The 26,729-nt window shown below is 39.1% G+C and overlaps 1 protein-coding gene across 2 annotated transcripts in view; it reads right to left on the bottom strand.

Moving 5' to 3' along the window:
- Positions 1-26,729, bottom strand: part of TENM3 (teneurin transmembrane protein 3) — a 116,621-nt gene that overhangs the window by 2,738 nt on the left and 87,154 nt on the right. For both annotated transcript variants that reach the window (XM_010193031.1, XM_010193039.1), the window contains 5 exons: positions 15,328-15,503; positions 14,422-14,657; positions 7,867-8,163; positions 5,042-6,653; positions 2,234-2,364 (listed from right to left, as the gene is read on the bottom strand). In XM_010193031.1, the coding sequence (XP_010191333.1) occupies positions 2,234-2,364; positions 5,042-6,653; positions 7,867-8,163; positions 14,422-14,657; positions 15,328-15,503 (2,452 nt within the window). The remainder of the gene's footprint in view (positions 1-2,233; positions 2,365-5,041; positions 6,654-7,866; positions 8,164-14,421; positions 14,658-15,327; positions 15,504-26,729) is intronic.

The following is a 26,729-nucleotide window of genomic DNA, read 5'->3' as shown; positions in this document are numbered from 1 at the left end:
GAATGGTGAGCTAGTGCAGCTAGGTAGCGGGAAAGCTCACCTTATAGGGTCAACTGTGGTTGGGGTGAGACCTTACAACTGCGCAGAATAAGCACAATTTATCTGTCTAACCCCGGTTCTTAACAGCTACAAGCTGTGAATGAGCTAGTATTGACGGAGGTGGGGAGCAGACAGCTGCCCTAGCAGTTGTCTCAGCAGGAAACAGAGCGAAAGATTTAAATAGCTTTGGCTGCACTTTTGAAAAGGAGCACTTAGTTTCTGTAGATGATCCAGTTTATCTTCCAATTGACCCCTTCTCCCTTCTGTAAGATACTGTTTAACCCACTTGATTCATTGCTGACAAATGAGGCAAAAATCTGTTCAGTTTTCCCAAATTTCTGGGTGGGAGACCAAGCAGGAGTCATTAACAGACTCATACAACCTTAATTTCAGCCTTGCTGCTAATCAAAGCCTGGTAAAAGGCAGAGTCTTCTCTGCTCTGCCATGAGGGTGGCTTTCTGGAGGGGACAGTTCCTGAGGGAATGATGAATTGATTTGGACCCTCAACTCTTCTTGAACATGGCAGATTCCTGCCTGCACTTGCTAACAAGTATGGATTTCAGCTGTTGTAAATCCTACGTGAAAGCCATTGAGAACAAAATACATTCTAGACAGCATGCGCACCAGTGAGAGCAGCAAGAGGCTACAGCGATTTCATAATGATGACGTTTGTTTTTAACATGTACCCTCAGAGCTCTGAAGCAAAAACTCAGAGCTTGGTAAAGCTCGCTCACTCCAGCATGTTTCAAAATACTAAGTGGTTGTGTGTTTACTTCTGGGTCCTGGCTGCATTTGCTTGATCAGCAGTGAATATCATAGTCACAGCTTCTTCCTACCTGAGAATTGTGAATCTTTGTTTTCCTCGCACTTGCCTTTCTCTCTGTCATGTCACATGCCCCTGGCACTCCTAACGTTGTTGAGCTCTTTCCTGAAGATTTTTGACAACTAGCCGTCTACTCTCATCTCTTTGACCAAACTGGCTCTTTTTCTGATGTACCTATGTAGGTCCCGGTGAATAACTGCATTCTTTAGCCTCTGACATCTGAATAAACACCCTCTTGATAGTTCTTCACAGCCATGCCTAATGACAGGTCTCTTACCGCGTGATACAACCACCTTGCCTAAAGTACTTGCAGTGCTGCCCCCTTACTGCTTTTGCTGTTATTCTCATGCTGTGCTCTTAAGGTCTTTCCCCGTTACTCAATCCCTGGCTATTAAAAATACATATATAGCGGGCCACTTCATGCATACAAAATTAGCTTCCATATGCTCCCTTCTGCTGGGCCACTCTTCTAATGATTTTTAATCTAAATTAGGTTGTAAGGGTCTTCAAGATCATATCCTCTTTTAAGCTTGTAAAGTTCTCTATCATGATTCTTGTAAAAAAGAGATCTGGTTTTGACTGCTCACAATGGGATTACCCATGTTACTGTCTCTCAACACTTCCTTCTTAACTGAGAACTGCAGGGTATTTGAGGGCATAGGTCTTTGATCTTTGAGTAAGTTTGATTTGTAAATGTAATTTTCTTAAATAGTGGATTTAGATTTTAACTTCCACATTTATTTCTTCCATCATTTAAAATTGTAGGAGGTTTTCAGGACTTAAGTTAATTTTTTTCCTCCCAAAGAACATCATAAGCACCTGGAGTTTTGGTTTTATGTAATGTAATGGGTTTTACCTCAGGTAATTTCATTTTCAATATTTTATCTTTACATATAAGCCACAGTTAATATTAAAGAGAAGTAAAACTGTAGTGGTGCCTGCTATGCATAATTTATATCACCTGTTCTGTTTATTTCACAGTCTATTTTTTATTATGGTGTTCAGTTTCTGCCTTCAGGCAGAGTGTTAGTACAAATCTAATCTCTGTAGTTTCTGCTACGAAACGTAGACATCTTTAAAGAGTCTTAAACTTCTTTTCTTTGATTATTGTCTTTCTGCATTTTTATTGTTGCTGAAAGCAAACAAAAGCTTATTTAAAATGGTACCTAACTTAGCAAATCTGTAAGAAAAACCACCATCTGTAATTTCTTAAATTCTTTTGAACGTAGATAAAACTTAGGAGGTTTGAAAAGCACTGTTCAGATTTAACTTAGCAAGTAACCCTGTCAGGATTATCCGTGCCTAGTAAGATCTGCAGAGATCTGAATTCTGTCTTGTTCCATTTTTATGTTTAGGGTTTTTTTTTCTTACTGGTATGTCCTCCCATTGCTGGCTCTTCACAAGTTCATAAGAAGGTTCTGTTAAATCAAATTTCGGAACAGGGAAACCAGGAATGGCATTGTGCAGATGGAAGCCAAATGTCACCAGCCAGCTGTTAACATCTGGAAAAGAATTATTAAAAAAAAAGAGTAAAATATTAGAATTGTTCTTTATTTTGCAATCGTACCATTTTTACATGGAATATGTTTTGGCATAGTTGATTTCCTTCTGTAGCATGAAAATTACTCAACGGTTGTCATTTTGATATAGATGGACTTAGACTTGTGCTACAGCTAGAACAGCAAGCCTATGCAGAAAACTTGAAGTACTAAACTTAAAAGGAAACTTCTGTTCCATGTAAGAGTTGCACTATGCTTGCTTGAAAGGCATTGCAGGTTTCAACAATTCTGAAGGCCTCAGTGACATCCAGAACAGCTACAGGAGCACAATTCAAGTGAGATTTACATCTAATATAACCTAAACTAATTGGGATTTCATGGTCAGGCTGGACATGCTCTATGTCGCACCTTTATCATCAATACTTTAACACAAAACAAAAAAGTAGTACTGCAGAGCACATCCTGTCCTTTTGTTACTTATGTGAATTTTAATGTCTTCAAACTACCCCTGAAATAACACCTATATGGCCAATTACCTTTTAAATAATCTGGCAGATATTTTATGTTGATTAAAGAGAAACCTTCCCCACTTCAAGATGAAGTTGGACTGATGAAATTAAAAGCTAATGAAATGTATTACAGTTGCATCAGTAAGACAGACAGGATACTAAATTAGCATTAGATAACATTATTTCTGATTTATTTTATGTTTTGTTAAAAATAAATAAATTAGGGAGGCCTACAATTAATTAGTTAACAATTGTTGGGCAAGAGTGGGTGCTCTTCCTTGTTTCTGCCTTTCTACCCCATTCACAAATACTAAGCTTGGCAGAAGTCGGCACAGTGCTCCTTCCAAGTCTGGGAGTTTTCATTTAAGAAAATCCCAAATAAGTGGGAACCATTTTTTTTCCAGATAAATTATAAGCCTCATGAGGCTCTGCATCTAAAACTGCCAGTCAGCCAAATTACTCATTGTAATGATAACCTTATGTAAGTGGTATGTGTCTATGTATTCCATACATCAAAGATGTTAAGAAAAGAACTAAAACTGTATTTTGAGGGCAATTTTTTGAACTAAGTGCATAATTTTCATTGCCAGAAAGAATCTGATTGCCATTGCATCCCCTATAGCACATGCTGCTAAAAGAGGACAGATTCTAAGGTCTGTTATTATCCTTGCTCCCAGGCAGCCCATTAGCAACCCAGTTAATAGCTGCTGTTTGTTAAATTAATGCAAACCCACTTGATTCCCAGGATGTTTTTCTGAGTGGTAATCTCACAACTCTTAAGTAAGCGGGGCTAAGCCCCTCCTGTAGTCAGGCACTGTCTGCAAAAAATATTTTGGAATATTTACATCTATTCAAATACGAAAATTCAAATGTATCTGAGTCATGCATTTTTCAGAAACTTCTGGTGACATGCAATCAGGTTTTTTTGTATGTATAATAATGAAAAACACTACATGTAACTAACTCTAGACCCACAAAAAGCATATAGGTTCCCTAAGAACTCAGTTTTACAAGAAGTGTCACATTAGCAGCTTTTTGTTGCAAAAGGGAAATTCACACTCCTTTTCTATATCCTGTTCCCCCTTCCTTGCCCCTGGCTGTGTGCTCGTTACTTTGTGTTGGCCCTGGAGCTTATTGGACTTTTCTTTCTTACCCAAATTGCATTAGTAGCCTTGCAAAAACCTACCCTGGCAAATATCCACCGACTTCTAGTGAGTATTTTCTGCCATGCTAATGAGTTAAATTGGTCACAAAGACCCCCCTCTAGCCCTTGCAGACCTTACAGTCTCACTCCCTCTTCTCTCTGGTCTTTTCAGTCCATGTAAATGCACTTTTTACTGCCCAGTAGCCCAGAGCCATGAAGAAGTCTGACTCTAATCCACATCTAAAGACACTCTCATGAATGGTCTTGAGCAGTTCTTGCTCTTGTACTTGCTCAAGGAGTCTATTTTTTTTCATTATAAGAGCACTGGGTAATGCGTAACAGCACTGGAAAGAGAACCTAGGGCTCTTCCTCCCTCTCCCAGTGCACTGAAATTTCCAGCTAAGGCCCATCGTGCTACAGTTCAGTCAGTGGTCTCCAAAATGTACTTTGGAAAAACCAACCCCTCTGTATACTGAGATGCTCTGAATTATCTTTTTGGGTCAACAGTGCAATATTAAAGCACCATAACAACTGTGTTAGGGCACAAGGTTTAGGTTTAATTACATAAACCTCAGAGCTAATAATGGCCTGTGGCTATTAATCTCTTATGCAGGTACCTAGATCAGTGTCTAAGGCTAGATGAGGTATTTTCAAGATCACCCATTTGTTATTTCACTATTCCTGATAAGCGTGCTTGCTGTAATTATTCTCATTATTAAGTGCTTAATGCTTCCTCATAAAGAACTTTTCCAGATAGGACATAGGCACTTCATCAAAATTGTGAATTCCAGTCTAAATTGGATGTCTATAAGTCCAGCACCCCCTAAGCTAAAATCACTTTGTTGATCTGGTTCGAAATGCCAAGTACTCTTCTGAACAATTATCTTCCCTGAGAATTTCTTTACCAACCTTCCCCAGACAATATCCTCAGCCTGTAACCCAGATAGTCAGATTTCAGATTCTGAGAACACAGAAAGGTAAGTTTTAGAGCAAGTGGGAGACTTGCAATTAAGTAACCTTCTTTTACCTGTAATATAATCCTTCACATCGTGTATTTTACTGGCTGGGTTGTTATTTCTAAACATGTACAAATTAAAAGGAGCTGGATCCTTCCCAATTCTCTTCCAGATTTCAATATCAGGTGTTGTCCATCGGCCTGCCAGTATGTCATAATCTCTTTCTCCGAAGTGGACTAGCTTGGTCAGTGGGTCATATAAGCCTCCGTGGAATCCTATTACCAGCTGGAAGTCAAGGTTAGAGTCGAAATAGATCTCTCCGTAAGCAGTGTATTGAATTTGTTTAAGCATGAGACCATTGCTACTGAAAACAGCCAGTGGCGTCCCTGTATTGTCTGATGCAATGTAAAACTCATCTCCGCTGCTAATTTCCATAGCAAAAAGGTGTCCTTGCAGATCATAGTAAAGAGATGTGATTTCAGAACTGGAGTGGTTATATACGTGAGTTATCCTGGTTGGGTAAGTAAGGTCTGCATAAAAGAACTGGAGATGCTGTCCGAGGCTAGTTTTACTGGAAACTCGTCGTCCAAGTCCATCATAACGATAAATCACTGTCCACCCACTGCCCTTGCTATAAACTCGAGTAAGAAGGCCCTTCGAACTGTATTCAAAGATTTCAGTACCCCTTTGACGCAGAAAGCCATCTTCATCTAATCGGTACTGAACATCACCTAGTCGAGTTATTCTGTCTCTCAGGTCATAGCGAAGTGGTGTCAAACGGGCGCTGCTACTGGGGTTAAGCAAGTGGAGGTTGCCATTCAGGTCATAATTGTATCGCCACATTATTTTTTCATTCAGATAAACTGTCTGGAGCTGACCATCTACATCATATTCGTAAGCATATTTTGTGGTGTTGGCAAACGGCCCGATCTTAATTTCTCGTTTTGTCACTCGTCCCATGTTATCATACTGAATTGTAATCCAATACATTAATGACCGAAATATTTCATACTGAATTTCCTTGATGCGGCCGTGTGCATCAAAATGTTTTGTGTAGGTCATTACGGCTGTCGAAATGATCTGGTTAATATCATAATATATAACTCCAAATTTTCCAAATTGTTCAACTTTGCCAGAGATATCATCAAACTGGTAGAGATCAATAGGCAATGGGGTTTCATTGATTACACCTTGCATGCTAGTCACTCTGAAGCTGTTGTCATAGCTGTAGTCAAATCGGGCATTTACCATTCCGTCTTCGCTAAAGCGGAAAATCTGTCTGTCAATCAATGGCCCAATTTGCCTGTATCTAATGGTGCAGATAAAACCATCGCTTTGGAGGTTTACTGTTTTCAGGACTCCTGCTGTCTCATCATAAGTAAAACTAACTCTTGTACTATCATATAAAATTTCTGAGAGCTTGGTCTGCCGCCTGTATTTGAATAATACTCTTCGGCTTGTCCCCAGGAAAGCAGTTTGAAGGAGCTGCCCTTCTTCATTGTAGTCCATTATAACAGAAGCATTACTTTCCGGGGGGTTGTATATGTTCCGGTAATAGCCAATGGAGCGGATAGTCTGCATGGTATGACGAGCAACGCTGGGCATGGTGACAGCAGAAAGCCGATCCAACAAATCATATTCGAAGATATACTGCCGTTGGCTATGAAGCAGAAGAACCATTGACTGAAAATTAAGAACAGATTTTTACCATGTGACAAATGGTGGAGTACTGCCCCCCCTCCCCATATACCAATACTATTTCTTCACAAAAATGTGACATTCTCACTTGAGAAAATTAGCTCCTCTTTAATTGAGTTATCCTTGACCTTACATGTTGTTAACATCTCCCTGCCTAATTTACTTGGATGCTTAATTGTAAAGGGTTCTGTAATTAGTAGTTCCACATTCATAATTTGCTACTTGTTATGACTGTATCACTCTTTTTATCACGCACTCACAGCTAAACAGCAGATTGTCAATGGATTCAGATAAGTCATGTTTAATATGGGAAGAAGTAAAACTGTCTTAAAGCCATTAACTCACAAGGAGAACAACATATGGGAGATACAATTTCTTCCCTACAATTAGAGATGATTTTGAAGAATTTGAATAGCCTGAGATCCCTGAATAATGTGTTCTTCTTCTGTAAGCTTTTAAGACATAGGCAAAACAATTGCTTGATTATTTCTATCAGAAGGAGCTATTCAGAATTATTCTGACATTTTTCTGATACATGGCTACTATGTATCATAGGTCTTGATTAAATTATGCCTGCAACGACTAGTAAACAGTGTTTGCTGTGCAACAGCTTAAACAGAAATATATTTAAACCCCAGAAAGAAATGGATTCTCTTTTTGCATAGCAGGCATCCCTCCCAGACAAGAGAGATTTTCACAGGTATTTCTAGAGGGAGAGCTACCATTCAGCAATCTTTCTATATAATGAAGGTACCTGATCTTTTGTCTATCATTTATTTTGATGCTACAATATATAGCAAGTACAAATTGACAGCTGTAACTATTTAGAAACAAGTGCTTTTCTTGTTAGTGAAAAAACCCCAAACAACTGAAGAATTTATAAACAAATTATTTTTGACTGTATTACACTGCAGAGATCTAGTCCCTGTACCTTATTTTAAGTGTTAAGATAAAAGGTAAATACAGATGCTTCTTGTTAGTCATTGGCCTAAATAATTTAAAAAGATATCAATTCCTAGCAATTTGCTACAGCAAAATTACATATCTGTTGTATAAAACATTCCCCTAGGAATCACGTGCTGATACTTAGAATAATTGAAATGGCTTCCACTACCTGTTTTTGTACTGCATGCGGCAGTCAGATGCTGCAGAATTTCAGCACATTCAATGAATTTTTTAGAACCTGAGTATTCTTTACCTTTTCCAAATATGTGTAACTCCAAGTTTTCCCATCAGCAAACACTCTAGACACTATCCTTCCCTGTCCATCATACTCTATTTTTTCACTAGTTGTCCCTCGCTGTATGCTGCCTATTTGACCTGTGGATGAATAGGTAACGTTGACAGCCATCAGCTTGCTGCTCGGTAGCCACAGGGTGGGGTGCCCTGATGTGTCATAGGCAATCCTCAGGAGAAATTTACGGTGGTCATCGTAGATCTTTTCTGTCTTTGTGGTTCGATCAAAGTCAACTGAAAGGAGGTTTCTGCCATTAACCTTTTTAAAGCAAACAAAATGACACAATAAATCACTCTGTTCAAACCCTAGCCATCTATTATTTCCACAATAGCTGTTCTTTAAATACCATTTACAGTGATTGATTTGCTGTGTACGCAAATTATTTTAGCAACTTCTTGATATAAACGTAAGGCACTATATTAGCATCTGTTTTAGGTCTCATTATATGAAGAGATGGCCAAGAATTTGTTGCAATGTGTTCTTTCTTGAAGCTTAGTCAACTGTTAAGAAAATACTGAAAGATGTGCACTGAAAACTTCTGTAATAAATGGGGCCATTTCAGCAAACAAACTACTTCTTTCATAGGCAGTCCAAAGTATATGTAGCGAATTATTGTCAAAACGTATTCCCAGCAACTGCTTATCCAGTTCATAACAATCATGCTAAGAAAGAACTGAATCCTAATCCTCTACAGCAAGTATTTTTCAAAACAGCATATACAAAATTAAGATCTTCAAAAGCATGTTAAATCTTCAAATTCAGACTGAACAGTTTTTAGAACATAGACTTTCCCCTTCTGGATCAAATGGAAATATACCATCATACCATATACCATCAACTGCTGCAACATATTTATGAGGCTGAAATCTTTAGTAGAGGATGAAGTCTTCTGCCTAGTTAACTGACCACTTAAAGCCATAAATGAGTGGAAGACTACTGAACCACTGAAAAACAGCTTTGAAGTTCATAACTATTTTAATTTGAAATTAGAGTCTTAGCCTAGATACATTTATGTTGAACACCGTATCATTTATTTATACGTAAACTATAGCGGTGGATAGTGATTTCCATGTAATGCTTTTACATCGAAATCTGCCTCTTGCCCTTTTAGTGTTCTAAATACGCTAACTTTCAGTTTCATTGAATCTGCTCTCATTTTTGTATTTATGAAAGGAATATGTCTGGTTTTCTTTTCCCACATTGCTGTCTTTGCACTTCTCCATGCCCCATCTGCATTGAACTGTTTTTCAGTGTTCTCAAACAGGCCACTAGGATTTCTTTGTTCATCTGCCATTTCTGTATCTGCCGTGTCCTTCCGAATTTATTCCAGGTGAGGGTGAAACACTGATAACCAAGATTTTTCAACACTGCATTTTGCTAACATATGGGAAGTAGGGGACAGATGGACATACAGCTAGCTATGAGTATTAAGAATTTTTTAAGAATTACTTTTCAAGTACTTGATGCATACATTACAAAGACGTGAAGAAAGATGGCTAAATAACATCCAGAAAAGAACAAGAGAAGAGATATCCTGACTGAAGGAACGACTAGAGGATTTTTGCATTTTTCAGGGCTGCATGTTCAGAAATCCATGTTCAGGACACCAAGGATGTTGGTGCTTATACTCTGCGGCTGATAAGATTCTAAAAGGTTAATACAAATTAGATTATTTATTACAGGCATAAAAGGTATCAAAAAGCTGGTGATAGGTCATGGGCAAATATAAAAAAAGTCCTACAAATACTCAGTTTTTCTTATATCTATCTACATTACCTTTCTCTTTTTTAATATGAGATCACTGTCATGAGAACAAACTGCGCTATCAATTTAGGAACAAAAATCATGTTCTCATGTAAATCTTCTAAGTAAGGAGCACAGTCTATCACATGCAGAACAGCTACTTTATCTATTTCATGAGCCATCAAATGTTGTTTAAATACACTCTGAAAAATTAACACTCCATGACTGATTCTAAAAGTAGGTTAAACATAACTATGAAGCATTTCCATTAACTTCCTTTTTGTTACTTTTTTTTTTTACTTTTAAAGTAGTTTTTGTTTAAACTTTCCAGTATCTATTTGGGTTAGCCCAAAAGTAATTGCATTTTTTTTTTTGCTATATGAAATGTAACTAACTTAACTTTAAACTGCAAATTCATTATGTAACTTGACAGTTGACAGTTCAAGCTTGTTTTAGAAAAGGAAAGTGGATGATTTCATGAATCATTTATTTGGTGTTGATTTCAAAATGGACTATCAAAAGGAACATTTTAATCATATTTTGCTATATTACTTCAGAAAGGGAAAAATACTTGTGCAAGCTCATGAAAGTTATGTGATTTGTATGGTGAAGATGCCTTAAAACTATGGCAGTGTCAGGACTGGTTTGCTAAATTTTGGTGAGATTTTGATGTTAAAGATGCCCCATTCAGGAAGGCCAATCAAAGTTGACAACAACAAGATAAAGGCATTGATTGAATCCAACTGGCATTTAACAACATGAGAGATTGCTGGTAATCTTAACATATTGAAATTGAGTGTTGAAAACCATTTAAAACAACTTGGATACATTAGGAAGCTCGATGTTTGGGTACCACAGGAGCTCAGTGAAATCCATCTCACTAAGTGTGCTGACATCTGCGATTCTCTCTTGAAATGTGAAGAAAATGATCCATTTTTGGAACGTATGATAACAGGCAATGAAAAATGGATCATCTACAACAACAATGAATGAAAAAGATCATGGAACAAGCTTGATGAACCAGCTCAAAGCACTTCAAAAGCAGATCTTCACCAAAGGAAGGTTATGCTGTCAGGCTGGGATTTCAAAAGTATTGTGTATTTTGCATTGCTCCCAAGGAACCATTGGGAGGATTAATTTGGATGTGTACTGTCGTCAACTGGATAATTAAATGATGCCATCAAACAGAAGCATCCAGAACCGGTGAATCACAGAGGTGTTGTGCTTCACCGTGATAACGTTAGACCACAGACAAGTTTGTTTCACTCGTCAAAAATTGACAAGTTCACTCATCAAAAATTGTTGCAGCTTGGCTGGGATGCGTTACCACATCCACCCTTTTTGCCAGACCTGGCACCATCAGACTACCACTTGTTTTGTACTTTACAAACGCCTTGAGTGGTAAAACCTTCACTGCTGATGAGGTTATCAAATTGTTCTTGGAACTGTTTTTTGCCAAAAGAGATAAGAACTTTTTTGAGCATGAAATTATGAAGTAGCCTGAAAGACGGCAAAAGGTAATTGAACAAAATGGACACTGTATTGTTTAATACAGTTTTTGTTTCCCATGAAAAATTTGCCTTTCATTTATGCAGAAAAAAGTACAATTACTTTTTGGCCAACCCGATAATATTCACTTATTTGCCTAAATTTACTCTTAAATCTTGTTTATCTCTGGCTTTTACTTCTCAGCCTCTCCCACGCATGCCTGCACTCATCTCTGCATCTCCCTGCCTGATTTGCTTCTCTGATTTTTTTTCTCCCATTCTCTCCATCCTCTCTTCCTTATTTTACATTTAATTATGATTTTTTATTAATTTTCTTGTCTACCTCTTGGGCTTAGACACTGAAGTGAGAATGGGCACTTCTGATTTCCGAACTGACAAAGAGGGAAGGGTGGTTTTTACGGTTAAGGCAGAGGTCCAAGCAATTGGGGTTAATGTCTTGGCTAAGCACATGCTTCCGGTGTAAATAGCAGCAAAGTACTTAATCTGGGTGTCTCACTGCCTTATCTGCTAAATGGGATAATAACATCCCTTGCCTTCTCACTTTCCATCTGTCTGGTCTGTGTAAGCGCAGGATAGGAGGGGAAAAAAAGGAAATGCCTCTTTATCCAGCCAGATTCATGCTTCCAGATTCTGCTGACAGAGCTCTTGCATTCAGATGTGTGAGCAATTGGTGGAATTTTGGCTCTGTTTGCGTAATCTTGTAATACAGATGGCAATTTTATAATTTTTAACAAGTTTTGGTGATCCAGCTTCTTTCATTGGACAGTATGGGGCTGGAATAACATATGTCAGCTAAAATACCACATTCAACTGAAGTGTTTCCTAACAACAACTCTGCTACCAAAATGCTTCTACAGCTGAACTTGAACATTTTTATTGTAAGATAGTCACACTTCAAATATATTTGAAACCTCTGCAGTTCATTATGATAAACATAGTAATTCAAGACATTTTCTGTGAAGAAACAATGACACAAAAGTGTCTTTTGACAGTTCCTACATGCCATCCCACTATGCTTCAGTAATTGAGGTGTCCATCTATCCTGCTCTCCTTTAGCTCCTGTTTTTCTTTCAAATGGCTCACTGAGAAGCATATCAGACTGCGATTCCCCCCACTAGAAGCAGGGGTATCTTGCTGTGCCTTACAGAGAGATTCAAGAGCTGATGTGAAAATTGGGAACCTCTGCAGAGCTTGGAGCATGTCAGGTCTCAGGAGAAGGCAGAGCAAACTCTTCATGTGAGCTCCCTCATCTATGTTACCTGTCTGGTCTAGGTGCATCCCTTGAGATAGAGCTCATACTAGTTCCTTTATTTAAGACGCTTGTGAGTGAGGGTCTGTCTGGCTTTAACAGAAATGCCTTAAAAAGGCTCTTTCATGCAGAGGGCTGTCAGGACCTCTGCCAAAGGCCAGCCCACAGACCAAACATACAAGTGTAGGGACAAAACTAGCTTATCAAACAAATACAAACCAAGTTTGAACAAAAGTAAGGTTGACAGAGGATTGTTGAGTTAAGGAAGGGTGACATAATTCCTAATTAATTTCTTTATAAAAACTACTAGTAGTGGATAGACTTAATACAAGCTGGAAACTGAAGAGTGTAGGAGAGAGTGCACTTTATGATGTCAGATACTGCATATGTACAATGAAGTAAAAGTGTCATATATATATGAGTACATTTACTGGCAATACATTTTGTCTCCATTTTTTGTCTCCATTTGTCTTCTTTGCAGCAAAATGTTACTGACGTATCTGTAGATGGAAATGATGAGCTCCCTAAGTTATTCCTGTTCTTCTTTCTGTTGTTTTCTTTCTCTACTTTCCTACATACCCCCACCCACCCTCAAGCAACATTTCTGTAATATCTTCCCATGTATATCCATTTTAAAAAATCTTCCTTTTTTATCTTAGCTGGCAAGTTTTTTTACTTTCTTTTTTGAGACATTTTTTCTTATCAGCCCATATTCTCCACCTGCCCTACAGTGTATATAAAAGTGTATATACACTTTTAATTACTACTATTTTATCCTAATCTATAATCTCTCACTTTCCCCTCCATCCTGTTAAATCTTTCCCTCTTTACTGTTACTTTTTTCCTATTAACTCTTCCAAGCTAAAGTTGCCCATGACATTTCTTCTACCTCCTCTGCACTTGAATGCCAAAATTGTACTTAACTTTTGAGAACTGGACTGATGGTGATTCGTTTCACTGCCAAAAATAAATGCCATTGGTATGGTTATTCTGTTTTCTCTTGAGCTTCTTTCACAAATGAATAGGCAGGTGTATTATCCCACCGTGCTATGTAATGACATGCCTATGAACCAGAACCACAAAGATGAGCTCCAGAAGAATGGCTTCCTTTTCCTCTTCCTTATCCACATAAGACAGCTGCCATAGTTAGGTACAACTATGTTGTTCTTAAGCAGCAGCTACTGTACATAATCATTTTTTCTTCTTGGAAAAAATCTATTCTTCTTGCAGAGCAAGTGGTAGAGTGGAATATGAGGTGCATGACAGTGTTCCCTCCTTTCTTGTCCCAAAGGAAAATATAAAATATTTTAAGATTTAAAAATAGCGTGTTACCTCTTAGCAGTCAAGTGGTCTAAAATTACTTAACTTCTTTTGATATACTGCCTAGGCATTATTTTAAAGAACTGAGTTGACTTCTAACAGTAAGTCAGACCTCCAATGTGGTCTTGAAATGGTCTCCTGGCAACCCACTTTTAAATGCTTAATCTATGTTGTCTTTACCAAATGGCTGTCATAAATCATAGTTTGCTTCCTACTTATATTTCACTCACTATATAGGAAGAAGAAATGCCAACAAACTGGTAAAGACATATGTTAAAGGAATATGCCATACACATGCACACACAGCTAAACCTTTTCTACCAGAAATAAGTATTAGTAAATTTTTTATTTAAAATAAAGAAGAAAGAAAATCCTTGGACTGTGCTAAATGATGGTAAAATAATTTAAAACGAAATTCAAAATGAGGTGTGTGAATTCAGTACCAGAAACAAAAACAGTGAAGGAAAGCATTCCAGTGCATTCCAGGCTAAAAACAACAGTTTGAAGTAAAGAGCAATTAATGAGAAAAAACAGCCAATAAATGAAGTAATAAAAGCAAGTACTTCCAGCTCTACAGTAAGCTTATCTATGGTAAATTTTCTGTGGTTATTGGACGTCAATACCTACAGGAATTAATTAACATTTCCTCTTACTTATCGAGAATACAGTAGATACCAGGCATGCTTGTGTGCTTACCCGAAGCTTTCGGCCAAACACGTTGACTTTTCCCTGGGCTTGCTCTTTCCGAAATCGCCACTCCACCAGGTTCTGCCCATTCTCCCCCGGGAGGGTCATGTTCCTCTTTGCCACTGTTGGGTTGGCAGTGCCAGCCAACACGTGTGGCTCTGTCTGATAGTGTGAGTCCAGGCCGCTGGCATACAGGATTCTCAGTGAGCCATCATAACCAATCTGGTAGCTATTTCTTAACTGGTCTGAAAAGGTAACAACCAGAGAAGTGCATGTTACCTGCACAGGTTACGAGTCTGCCTTTGTCCTGCACACTTTATGCAATACGTGTATCCAACATCTTGACTTCACATGATGATAACAAACAGCCAGGGTGAGATTGGTAAGAATATCTGTTTCACAGGAGAGCACAAATGCCTCTGGGACCTATCTTCAAAGTCGCTTAAGCACTTAAGAAAATCCCACCCTCAGAGTATATTCTTTGGACTGGCACAAAACACATTTTTGGCCTAATCCTAAGCATCTTGTGACTATTGACTTCTACATGGATGTAGCTGCAGGGATGTCAGATACTAGTTTAAAGCTAAAATTTCACTTCATGCACTTTCAGCACCTATTTCCCTATCAATCCATTTCTCTCTCTTTTCCAAGATTCCTTTTTTATGCAAAGTAGGTATTCTGACTACTTCCAATGGCTGTTTGTTTGGAAAGCATATTTAATTCTACTTTCACTGCAACTCCTTCTTTCCCTGAACAGTTCTTTTTATGTATGTATAAAACCATGTATTTATCACCCCCTCCTCCAAACACCATGCCTCTAATGTTTCACTCTACTGCATCTGATTGGAGCTGCTCGTACCATAAGAAAGCTGCTTTCACATCAGCATCTGATGAGAAATCTTTTGTTTACAGTACCTTGAACCATGGTATAGAAAGAATCAATTGATGATAAGTTGGAAGTGATGCTGATATCTTCCTCTCTGCTGGATGACTCAATGTCCACTGTAATGGCCCTTTCCATTTCCCCATGAAGGTTAGTGACGACTCCAGTTGGGAATGTAACATTTGTTAGACGACCCTCGCTATCATAGCTAAAAAAAGAAAATGAAAATAAAGAGTCCAGAAATGATACATAGCAGGAACAAATTGTTTTCATTTACAAGTAAAATGAACAAAAACACCAGCTACTCATATTGTTAAGGCACGTTTGCTTTTTGTGCATGGGATAGGCACAGCAAAGACTTCAAACGTGCTTTGAAGTAGTCAAAAGACTGCTTAACATACAGAAGCCTCAACGGTGATAGCAAGAGCAAACAGATGGATCTTCAGCTCTGCATATTATTCTTTGAAGTGTGACCAGATCCTGCTGCACATCTAATTCACCATTTCAAAGGGAGCATATTTATTGGTGCTAAATTCCATAGCATTTTGTACTCACTCCCTATTATCGGACTAGATTTTGCTGTTATTGTAGGAATCTTCACAATTTTTCATGAAAATGGTATCTCAATAAGAGTGTCTCTTGGGCCTTTCCTATTAAATGATTATGCAGACCACCTGCCCTCCTGTTCCTGAGTGCTTAACATCTCTTGTATTATTAAGAAAAAGAATATGTGGTAATATTTAATCTACTTAAGCTGCTTGTAGCTGGAAGTCAGAACAGCTAGCATATATAACTCGTTAACTGCCTGTGGATCATAGCTTTAGAACTGTGGCATAAGCCATGCAGGAGATGCTTTTTTTCCTGGCCCTACTGACATTTCTTTAAACTGGCAGCTATATATCCAATTAATACGAACAGGCAGCTACAATTTCTGTAATTGAAGCAGACCTATGACTTCTAAAGCATGTCTTTTCCTATGCTGTGTTAGGTATACTCCAGCTACTAATGCCATTGCTACAAGACCCATGCTCATATCTGAACAGCCATTGTGGTCACAGCACAGAGAGGTAAAGCATTATGTGACCTTCAGGTCATAAAACTGCCTTTAAGATTAGCTCTTCCAGTACTGCAGCCTGGATTCATCAGCCTATGTGTTCAGCTGAGACTCCTCATTTAGAAGTACAGCCTGCCTGTACCTGCAACGGAGAGAAACAAGTAGCTAAAGGGTGTCTCAGCTCACCAATGACCTGTTTGCTCTCAGGAGTTTTCCATCTCTCTCCCATGACCGTGTAGTGAGAAGCTGAAGGAAGCTTTAGTCTCTTAAAGTAACTGGAACATGACCTTGCAGGTCCACAGTGTGCTACACATTTCATGCTTACAATTACTGTCAGAAGTGCTCCTTCTGGGAAAGCATCGCAAAAGCAAATCAAAACAAAAAAACCCAAAAAGCCGCAAGCATATCACTGAGGATGCAGAAACTCTTTTTCTTAAATTGAGAGAATTAATTCCAAGCAGTTTTAACCCACGACACACTTTCTCTGAACAGCAGGAGCACTGCACAGCATTGCTGTAACTGAAAGGATTAGGTTAAGAAATGTTTTCCAGTTTGCTTACTCTGTAGATTTGACAGCTTTTTGCATACAGTCATTTCCATCCTTTTAACACAGTTGATTTCCTTTGTTTATAGGAGACTTTCACTTAGCAACAGGAAAAAGAATGTTTAAAAATCAGAAACCACACTGCAAGCCAGGGAAATCAAGTGCGGAAACTTATTTCTCGAAGTTAAGTACATTTCAAGATAATGGGGTTTCTTTCAGTGTGTTTCTAGCCCTAATTTTGGCTCTTTTTCACATACTGGACTTGGCAAGCTGAGATACTGCATTTATACAGGAAACCATAGCAAACATACAGTTTTCCTTGTGCATGAGTGTGACTATGAGGCTATTCATGTACCTTCTGTCTCATTCTTCAGTTCCATAAACTTATTTTATTTTCATGCACAACTTCCCTATTCAACTCCCAGGGGAATGTATTTGGTCCAATTAGTGTCCTTTTTGATTTTCTGCTTTATGTTTGAAAATGGTGTCAGATTATTTTGTTGGGAATTACTTGTGTTCTTTGATTCCAGTAGCCAAGTACTGGTCTTTATTTCAAGCAAAGCCAGAGAAGGTAAGATTTTCCTGTAAGAACTTCTCACCCTTTGAATCACAATATTTATGAGAAATTAATTATTGTATTACCAAGTATACCACTTGAGCTGGAAAACATTACACATCAGCAGTATTCAGTACAGTGTTTGGCTTCACTGCAGCATGCAGCCCTGATCATTGCTATTCTTCTTTTATGCATTCTTGCTTCCACATTGTTTTTTGACTCTGTGCCTACAGTTCCTGAACTGGTCTCTTCTTTCACAAGCACATGAAAGCACATCACAGGCCTGAGATAAGCAGCTAATATTATTACAGTAGGAGAGAGTTCAAAGATCAGCAAAAAATCATGCTACACATTCATGTTCTTAAAAACATAACTTTAAAGCTGAAAGAATCTTAAAAACCATGATTGCTTGGTTCTGGCATCCTAGTGCAAGAAGAAAATGTGACTAAGATGTGAAAGGTAAGAATAGGATTTCTCATACTTTTATAGCCAGGAACAAAAAGAACGAAGGGAAATATGTCTTTCTGCAATTTACTACATATTCCATTTTATGATGGATTGTAATGTGTGTCCTTCATTTTGTTCACAGCACATCGAATACTAAACTTACTTTATACTTGATATCTTTCTGTCCACAATGAAAGCCTTATCAATGCTCAACATAGCAATATCACATACCTTTGGGCATTCCTCTGCCATTTCTCTTATTACATCCAAATATCCTTGCATTCTGCTGCCAAGGTGAATTTCTTCATCCAAGATTGTCAGTTTTAGACTGAGAGATTTCTTTTATCTGCCTAGTGTTCTAATATTGAAATTGCCCTAAAAGGAGTGAGATCTAAAGTGTAGGGGGTGAGCGCCTGTATCTGGCATTTTACAGCCTCTTTCATCTTTTCATTCAAACACAGGCTCAGGCATACATGTTACCATGGAGCCCTCTGATCTTTCTCCTATGCCAGGCTCTGCAGCAAAGCCATCCCACCAACCTCTTCAATTCCTCAGGAGCAGGCCCCACATAGGCTTTTCAAAAATCTAAAACGGACACAGGCTCACTGGGCGTTACCTCATGTGCATTAATCCCATCAACGTTAAATCCATTAACGTAACGATCTTCAAATTCAGTCAATAACTACAGAAGACAGCAGCAGGGGCAGCTGCCACCACCGCTAGTTGAAGTTCCCCTTAGATCAAATTCTTTTTCTTCTTTAGGATGATCTACCACTGCCAGATAGGTTTGCCCTTCTGCAGTGAGAATTTCTCAGAGATAATGATTATCAGCTTCCCAGATTCTTGACCTTTTGCTCTTCACCTGCTGGAAGTCTCTCTTCGATTTTTCATCTCCTTTAGTTTTAATTACATTCCTTCCCAGACCATTTTCTGTTCTAGTCTATGTAGGACACTTCACTTTGCAGTGCTAACTTCCTGGTAAGCCTTGTCACAGATGGAAATGCCCTACTTTCTTTATTTCTGACTTGTTTCTCATGTGCATTGTATCTTGGTTTGGAACACATTTAGCTCAACCCCAACTGGCAGAGCATTATTAATGTTTTATATTGGAAGTTGCTTCAACGTAAAGTAGGGAGCTGCAGAAATGAAGGGCAGTGTAAAGGTCACTGCTAAAGCCAATTGCTACGTTACCACTGATACTGTTTTTCCACAGACCCCTGCAGCACACTTCCATAACAAAATGAATTCCAGGTTTTTTTTTGCTATTGTAAACATGTCAGTTTGAAGAGCAAGGCACGCCGGTTCCTGCACATTTCAGATAACAAGACATACAGTGCAAATGTGTATTACGTATTTCTTTAAAGACTGGTTACAGATTATACTATTAGTTGGGATACTGTAATAGAGAAATGAGGCATGAATGCATTTCATAATATAGATGTGTATAATTTTGACAGTAAAATGTAAATTACTGTTACATTCTTGGTCAACACACATCAGGCATTTCCTCTATGCATCTCAAATTATCAGAAGCGGCTAAAAAAATTTATGGAACATTACCCTACTTGTTTCAAACTATTCATCAGAAGCCTTATATACCAAGGTGCTGCTTCTTGGCAGGTGAGAACAGAAGGTTCAAAGTTGACTTTAGCTGTGTTCTCACCATGTTGACACACTGAAAAACTGGTCCTAACCTGGCAATGAAATGTCTCCTTCAGCTTATTGAAGCCATTAAGTTCACATTTACATAGAGGACTGCTGTCTTTAATGCTAAAGAGTTGCAGTTTGCAAATACATTCCTTCACTTGTATTCAGCCTCCTGTAGCATACTGCAAGTTTTGGCCCCCCAAATACTGAGTTTACAGTTGGAAAACTACAGTAAAGAGGAGCCACCATGATAGGGTATCACTGTGTTGCTAAACCAGTAACAAAATAGTTACCTTGCTGATCAAAAGGAAACAAACTCAGAGCTTATATATACTGTCCCCTTTATTGTCATTTCATCACCCATACGGAGGAGTCCTCTTGTCTTCCACTGGTTTACAATAGGGCATGGCAACTTATGGGAGCTCTAGTTCTGACCATCTTTAACCATGATGTGGGTTGTTGAAAAAGAGGAAAAGACTGTCAACTTCAACGTCATGAAATTTGTTAATTTTTTCCCTTTACTCAATTTCTGAGTTGCTTTCCTTATTTTGATATGCATTTTAGCTTTTTATTTGTCTGAAGAGTGACTGAATGAGCCTGGTAAGAATGCAAAAAGTTAAAATAATCTACAGATGCATGGATAGACAAATGATTTCTCCTCTTCTTTGGAGGGTATTTCTTCTTTAGTCTCATTGAAATACACACTTCAGGGGATCAATAACTACTCATTTATAATCTTCCTTTTTAAAAAATAGTATTAACTGAAATATGGTATGCACATATTCCTTTATATCCACACAGTGTATTTGACATCTTAAATGGTTTATTATCTTGCTTGTGAATTCACAGTACAAATACATTAGGAAATCCAAATTATTAAACTATAACTTCCTTTTGAGATATAACAGAATTTTTTTAAAGTGAACCCATAAACAATGATAGTTGTATGTCTTGCTAATATTGTTTTATTTTGCTTAACAAGAAAGAAGTGAATGTGTCACAAATGACAATTTGATGTATGCTAGTAGGCCTGTAAATGATGACAAAAGGATTGATTTTTTAAAAAAAAACCTTGACTACTGTCTAAGAAGGGTGGCTTATTTCCTTTGTTCTTATCTGGAATATTGTTAAACATGATAAGAAAATGTAATATTATTTCCACTCTTACAGAATTTTAAATATATGAAAAAAAAGCTTCCTTCCCTTCTTTTCTCTTCCTGCTCTACTCCTTTTCCTTTTTCCTCTCTCTCTTCTTTCCCCTCTCCCTTTTCCTTTTCCTTTCTGCTGTGCCTAGCTCAGAGAAAACAGTGGATGAACAGGAATTACAGAAAGTAGGTTCAGGAATTATTCTAGGAAGGACCTAGAGTAAACTGCCGCCCGAAGTCCAATTCTGGACAGGATTTTAATTATTTGGGGTTTTTTAAGGGAATGTGGGCAGAAAATGCAAACTCACAAAAACACAGAGGCTGGAAGGGCATTAAAAGTATTAGTTAAATTTCTCTGTCCTGCTCAACCTAGTTTCAGACAATTCAAGCTTAAATTTGAGCAGCTGGTCCACTTTTCCTTTATCTGATGGCTGCCTTCCATGGGGAAAGGGTCTTTACCCCGTTTTCATCTGGGAAAGTCTTATGCCACTGTTTGCACAACTGGTTAAATAATTCAGGTAATGGTCTTTTATCTCAGCAATGTGGTCAGGACAAATTTTTCAGGCCTGGTTTAATGAAGAAATTTCCTCAGCTTGAAAGTGATTGACAATTTCTCTTTTCACCTTCTCCTGTTATAACTGCAGCTTTTGAGGCTTTTTTTGTGTGTGTATCTATCTTGTCATAACGTTCAAAGGAAAGTTTTCAGCCTTTTTTTCATAAACTGGCATTCAGCACTCCAGACGTGAACAATTCACCTAAATAGGCCATTCCTGACAGCCATAATTCATCTGCAAAACAACAGGCACACTCTAAATGAAAATCACTGCAGAAAATGTATCTGTTGGAAAGGGAGCTCAAAGAAATGAATCAACACCTTCCCTTGTGGTAGCTCGCTCACTTCCATAGAAATTTTTTGATGCTCATTTTCCACTTCACTGCACAACCAGGCAAACAAGCACGAGTTTAGTGCTTGTGCTGCAGCAAGACTGACCACCTTCCCAGCCTAATCTTAAATGACTTCCAGAGACAGGTATTTGGGGGAGTGGTGCTTTGCTGTGAAAGAAGCAATACATAGATTTCTCATGCTGGGCTGCCGCTTTACTTTTTTTTTGCCAGAAGGCTGCCAAACTTTTCACTTGTTGCTGTACAGTGTTCCAGTCCTCCCACACTGTGCTGTTTGCTGTGATAAGCACCTGCCGTGTGTATTCTCGTAAGGAATCAGAAAAACAAGACTTCTTTCGTAACTCACATTTCTGACACACACCTCATATGCACGAGAATAGTGTTAATGATGACAGTGCTTTCTGAAAAGCAAGAACAGCTCTGGTGAGAAGGGGTGCACTGGGAGCAGCGTGATGGAGGTGGTGTGGCTTCAATGAGAGGTGTTACCTGGGAACTTCCCTGGGCTGGGGGTGCTCCTCAGCAGTGTGTACCCTGTTGAACTGAGTGCAGCCAATTCAAGATCAACTGAAGGAGGCTTGTCCTTATGAAGTTGAAACTAAATTACAGTAGTCAGGCTTTTATCTCCAAGACCTCAACACTCATTCCCCGCTTTTCAACTTCTCTCTAATGGGAATTCACTGCCCTCAAGCCCCACAGGATCCGGACTCTTTTTGCCGGGGTGTGCAGAGCCAGCTCCTGCCCCGCAGCAGCTTTCCATGCAGTGTCTTTAATCTCAGGGCTCCCTGAGGCTGCTGGTTTGTTTCTGTGTCACTTCCCTCCCCCCCAACTTCTTAGCTCATCTGTTACTGTACAAATAAACTGTGTGCCTCTTCAATATAAATACCAGAGTATGGCCTTTCAAATAAAAGAAATGTTGGTGTATGTATACTTTGTGTGACAGATTGTCCCTTGCTGTAAGGTCGGCTTACACTATCAGAGCTGAGTGCATAGGCCCTTAGTGTAAAAAGGATGTAAGGGGTTGGTCTGTGTGGCCAGACATTCTGTTCACAGAATAAGCTGTAATGCTGCTTTTTTCCCCTTAATTCTTTTTCGTTTTGAAAGGTAAAACTTCTATGAGAATGTTTTTACAAGGTCACAGAAAGTGGACATAATGAACTTAGTAAACTGCATTATGTTTGAAAAGAAAATTTAGCAGAAGGAAAGCAAAATTACATGGGTGTATATATATACTTCTTTAGGAGAGCAGATTACCAAGATGGTAAAAAAGTTGCGCTAGATTCAAGTTCTACAGTTAATCTAGAATAACATCCTTATTCCTTCAGAGCACGAGTCTGGTGCCCAGCCAGTGCAGGCTTTGGAAATGATAGACTCACCCCTCTTTGATGGGAATTAGATTAAGAAATTTAGAACTATTTACAACAGGCATAAGCCTTATGACTGTGGAAATATAGACCTCTCTGGAAAACCAGGAGTCTAGGACCCCCAAATAATTACTCTCTGTCTTAGTGGTGTGAGCACTTCTCGGAGGTGTAGTGGCAGCAGCTCTTGCAAAGGAATGGGAGGAGGAGAAAACTGGAGGATCGGTGCTATTCCTGTTCAGGAAACCCATGAAGGAGAAAGAAAAGACAGACGGACAAAAGATGTAGAACTGGAGAAAAAGGACAAAGATCATAACAATGGTGTAGCTGAGGAGAGGACAAGTAACATAATAATGACAATAAGGAAAACGAAATCTCTTGAGGAAGCTTGAAAAGGAAGACTGTGTGTTTGAATGCAGCATGATTGAAAATAGCGAGCTGCCTTTTCCAGTGAAGTCTAGAGCTGCTCTTCCACTCTCACCACACCATGTCCACTGCACAGAGCAAGCTAGCTTGGCTACAGCCTCCCTGACTTCTGTTTGACAAAGAAAATTAACATGAGACAACAATATTAACATGTCAGTAACTTAACAAATGGTACTATTAAGTCTCTGATAAAGGCAGATGTGAAACAGATACTTCCAGGAGCCTGAGCAGAGCTGACTGAATTGACAGTCAGTCAATAACCCCAATAACGACAGTTCGGTCACAATAACCCCATGCAGTGCTACAGGCTTGGAGACGAGTGGCTGGAAAGCTGCCAGGCAGAAAAGGACCTGGGGGTGTTGGTGGACAGCAGGATGACCATGAGCCAGCAATGTGCCCTTGTGGTCAAGAAGGCCAATGGCATCCTGGGGTGTATCAGAAGGGGAGTGGTTAGTAGGTGGAGAGAGGTTCTCCTTGCCCTCTACTCTGCCCTGGTGAGACCACATCTGGAATATTGTGTCCAGTTCTGGGCCCCTCAGTTCAAGAAGGACAGGGAACTGCTGGAGAGAGTCCAGCGTAGGGCTACAAAGATGATGGAGTGGAGCATCTCCCTTATGAGGAGCGGCTGAGGGAGCTGGGTCTCTTTAGCTTGGAGAAGAGGAGACTGGGGGGTGACCTCATTCATGGTTATAAATTTGTAAAGGGCGAGTGTCAGGAGGAAGGAGCCAGGCTCCTTTCTCTCTGATGTCCAATGACAGGACAAGGGGCAATGGGAGCAAGCTGGAGCATATGAGGTTCAATCTGAAAATGAGGAGATACCTTTTTACTGTAAGGGTGACAGAGCACTGGACCAGGCTGCCCAGAGAGGTTGTGGAGTCTCCTTCTCTGGAGACATTCAAAACCCGCCTGGACATGTTCCTGTGTGACCTGGTCTAGGTGATCCTGCTCTGGCAGGGGGGTTGAACTGGATGATCTTTCGAGGTCCCTTCCAACTCCTAAGATTCTGTGATTCTGTGACAGTGCAGGACATTTATGTCATTAATAGAACAATACTACTTCTTTGCTGAACTATTCTTACTTCTAAGTGCTTTCCAAAACCACAGAGACATCACACACTGATTTCTTTGACAGAAATCAAATAATATCTTAATTTCTCATACATGTAAGATGTAATAATATTGGTATGTGTCATCAGCATTGCTATTTTGATATTATTACCTATTTAATGGTTTCTCAGTTCTATTATTTAGTCTAATTCTAAAGACAAGGAATAGTAAACATACGAGAATCAAGAAATGGGTAAATGTCTGTCAGATGAGATATACTACTGATATGAAAGCAAACAGGGGACACTCCAAAAATATCACATTGATATCCAATGGTACATATTAATGGATTATTTTTAACATCTACTTCATTATTAAGCAGGAGGAGTCTGAAACAGCAAGTTTGTGTCCTCCGCTGTCAGCACAAGTCTTACAAGACTAAATACACAACAGCACATTAGATATAAAAATATCTAAAAAGTGCTGTAATACAAAGGACATACAGAGAATGCTTTTTAGAGCTGATAAAAAAATCCTGATTACAATTTTGTACAAAGTTCTGGTATTTGTAAGAAAACAGAATCGAACTAGAATGAAAGTGATTCTGTGATTCTGTGAAAGCTTCAAAATTGCAAAAAAAGAGTAGGCATTTTTAGATATTCTTACACTGAAACATAAATGTTATAGAAGAATGAACACAAAGAGAAACCTGAACATTATGGGAAAATAAAACCCCACCATTGTTACAGGAAATGGTATAGAAATATTAATTCTGAAAACTGATTTGTGAACATCTTAATATACAGCAAAAGTGTAAGTGAATTTACACTACTATTGGGGGGTAATTTTTATCTGATCAAAATTAAATACTTGCTTTTATCTAAATGGAATCTTTCAGTAGAAATTCCAAAGACTTTTTACAAGTCATATCGCAGTATTTCCAAGTCGGACTCCACAAGCAATGCATTAAGGTGAAACAAGAGGCAAACTGCAAAATATCATCTCTTCTGTTGCCAAATGCCGACAGATACAGATGATGTGCGTGGGGAAACTAAACAAATCCAAGCCAGAGGCAGTATCTTATTCTGCATCACAGAGTTTTAAGGAAACCACAGCACTGAATACATTGTTAATAAAAGCCTAATGTGTAAAGGGTGATACTCTCCAGCACACAGTGAAAATAGATTTTTACCTGTGATTCCGTCTAGTCTGTAAAATTATTGTAACGATTTCACATTCTGCACAATTTCACCACCTTTCCAGAATGGCTGGAAAGCTCGTCAATGTAACTGTGGGAGCAAAGTAAACTTGAAAGAGCTCTGTGTGCTAATGTCACTCTCTTTGATTTCCGTTGCATTCCCTTGGAGACAGAAATTGAGCAGGAGAGGGAGGAGAGGAAGGAGAAGACAAATGAGCTCAGGGCATGAAGTGCCCAGGGAAACATTGGAGAGACTGTCAAGAGATACAAGAGGAGATTGAGAAGAAATGCACTGCTCAGAAAGGGAAAGGCAGGAAAGCCAAACACTCCTTAGAGAAATGATGAGTGACATGGGAAGGAGCAAGGCACAAGGTATGAAAGTAAGGAAGCGTAATAGGAGGGCAAGGTCTGGAGAGCAAAAATGAGTGAACGTGCAGGGAGTAGGGGAAGGAATCTTACTTCACATTAGATCTCTGCCTGCTGATACTGCTCATAAAAGGAGAGGGAGGCAAGAGGAGACAAGGCAGGAAAGACATAAGAAACAGTGGCTATTGGAATTAATGGCTAAGGGAAGAAGAGGATGGAAGAGGCCATTAGGGCCATCCTCCCTTGCAGTGCAGCCAGTACCAGTTCCTCAAGCAACCTGAGGAGCATAAAGCATCCAGAGGCTGGAGGGGCAGCAGGCCAACAATTCAACTAAAGGACTTCCCTGTAAGTCCTGGTTGAAGCTACACAAAGTAGTCATGGAGCAAGCTGAATGAGAACGGCGGGGCCCCTGTGCACCTCTGACAACTTCTGAGGTCATGAGAGCCCCTCAAATGAGCTCCCAGGGAGTGACTTGGGACAGTGAGATGATTCAGAATGAGCGGGGTGAACAAGACGCTGGGGAACTTCTCTGAGGGCTGCCTTACATTTCTGGTCAGATAAAGTATCACGAGTAACAGCAGCTTTTTCTCTGGAATAATTCGACCTCTTGAGCATAGTCAAACATTAAATTAAGAGTGAGCTTTTTACCGGTCTTCAGCTGAATTTAAATCCTGGCTGGCAAGCAAGGGCTTTGATGGAGACGTGACATTGCAGGCTGGGGAGGTCTGACCTCCTGCACGACTG

This window comes from Mesitornis unicolor, unplaced genomic scaffold, assembly GCF_000695765.1.
Source record: "Mesitornis unicolor isolate BGI_N332 unplaced genomic scaffold, ASM69576v1 scaffold2051, whole genome shotgun sequence".
Taxonomy (NCBI): Eukaryota; Metazoa; Chordata; class Aves; order Mesitornithiformes; family Mesitornithidae; genus Mesitornis; species Mesitornis unicolor.
Note: the sequence above shows the minus strand (reverse complement) of the source record. Positions and strands in the feature narration are given on the sequence as shown.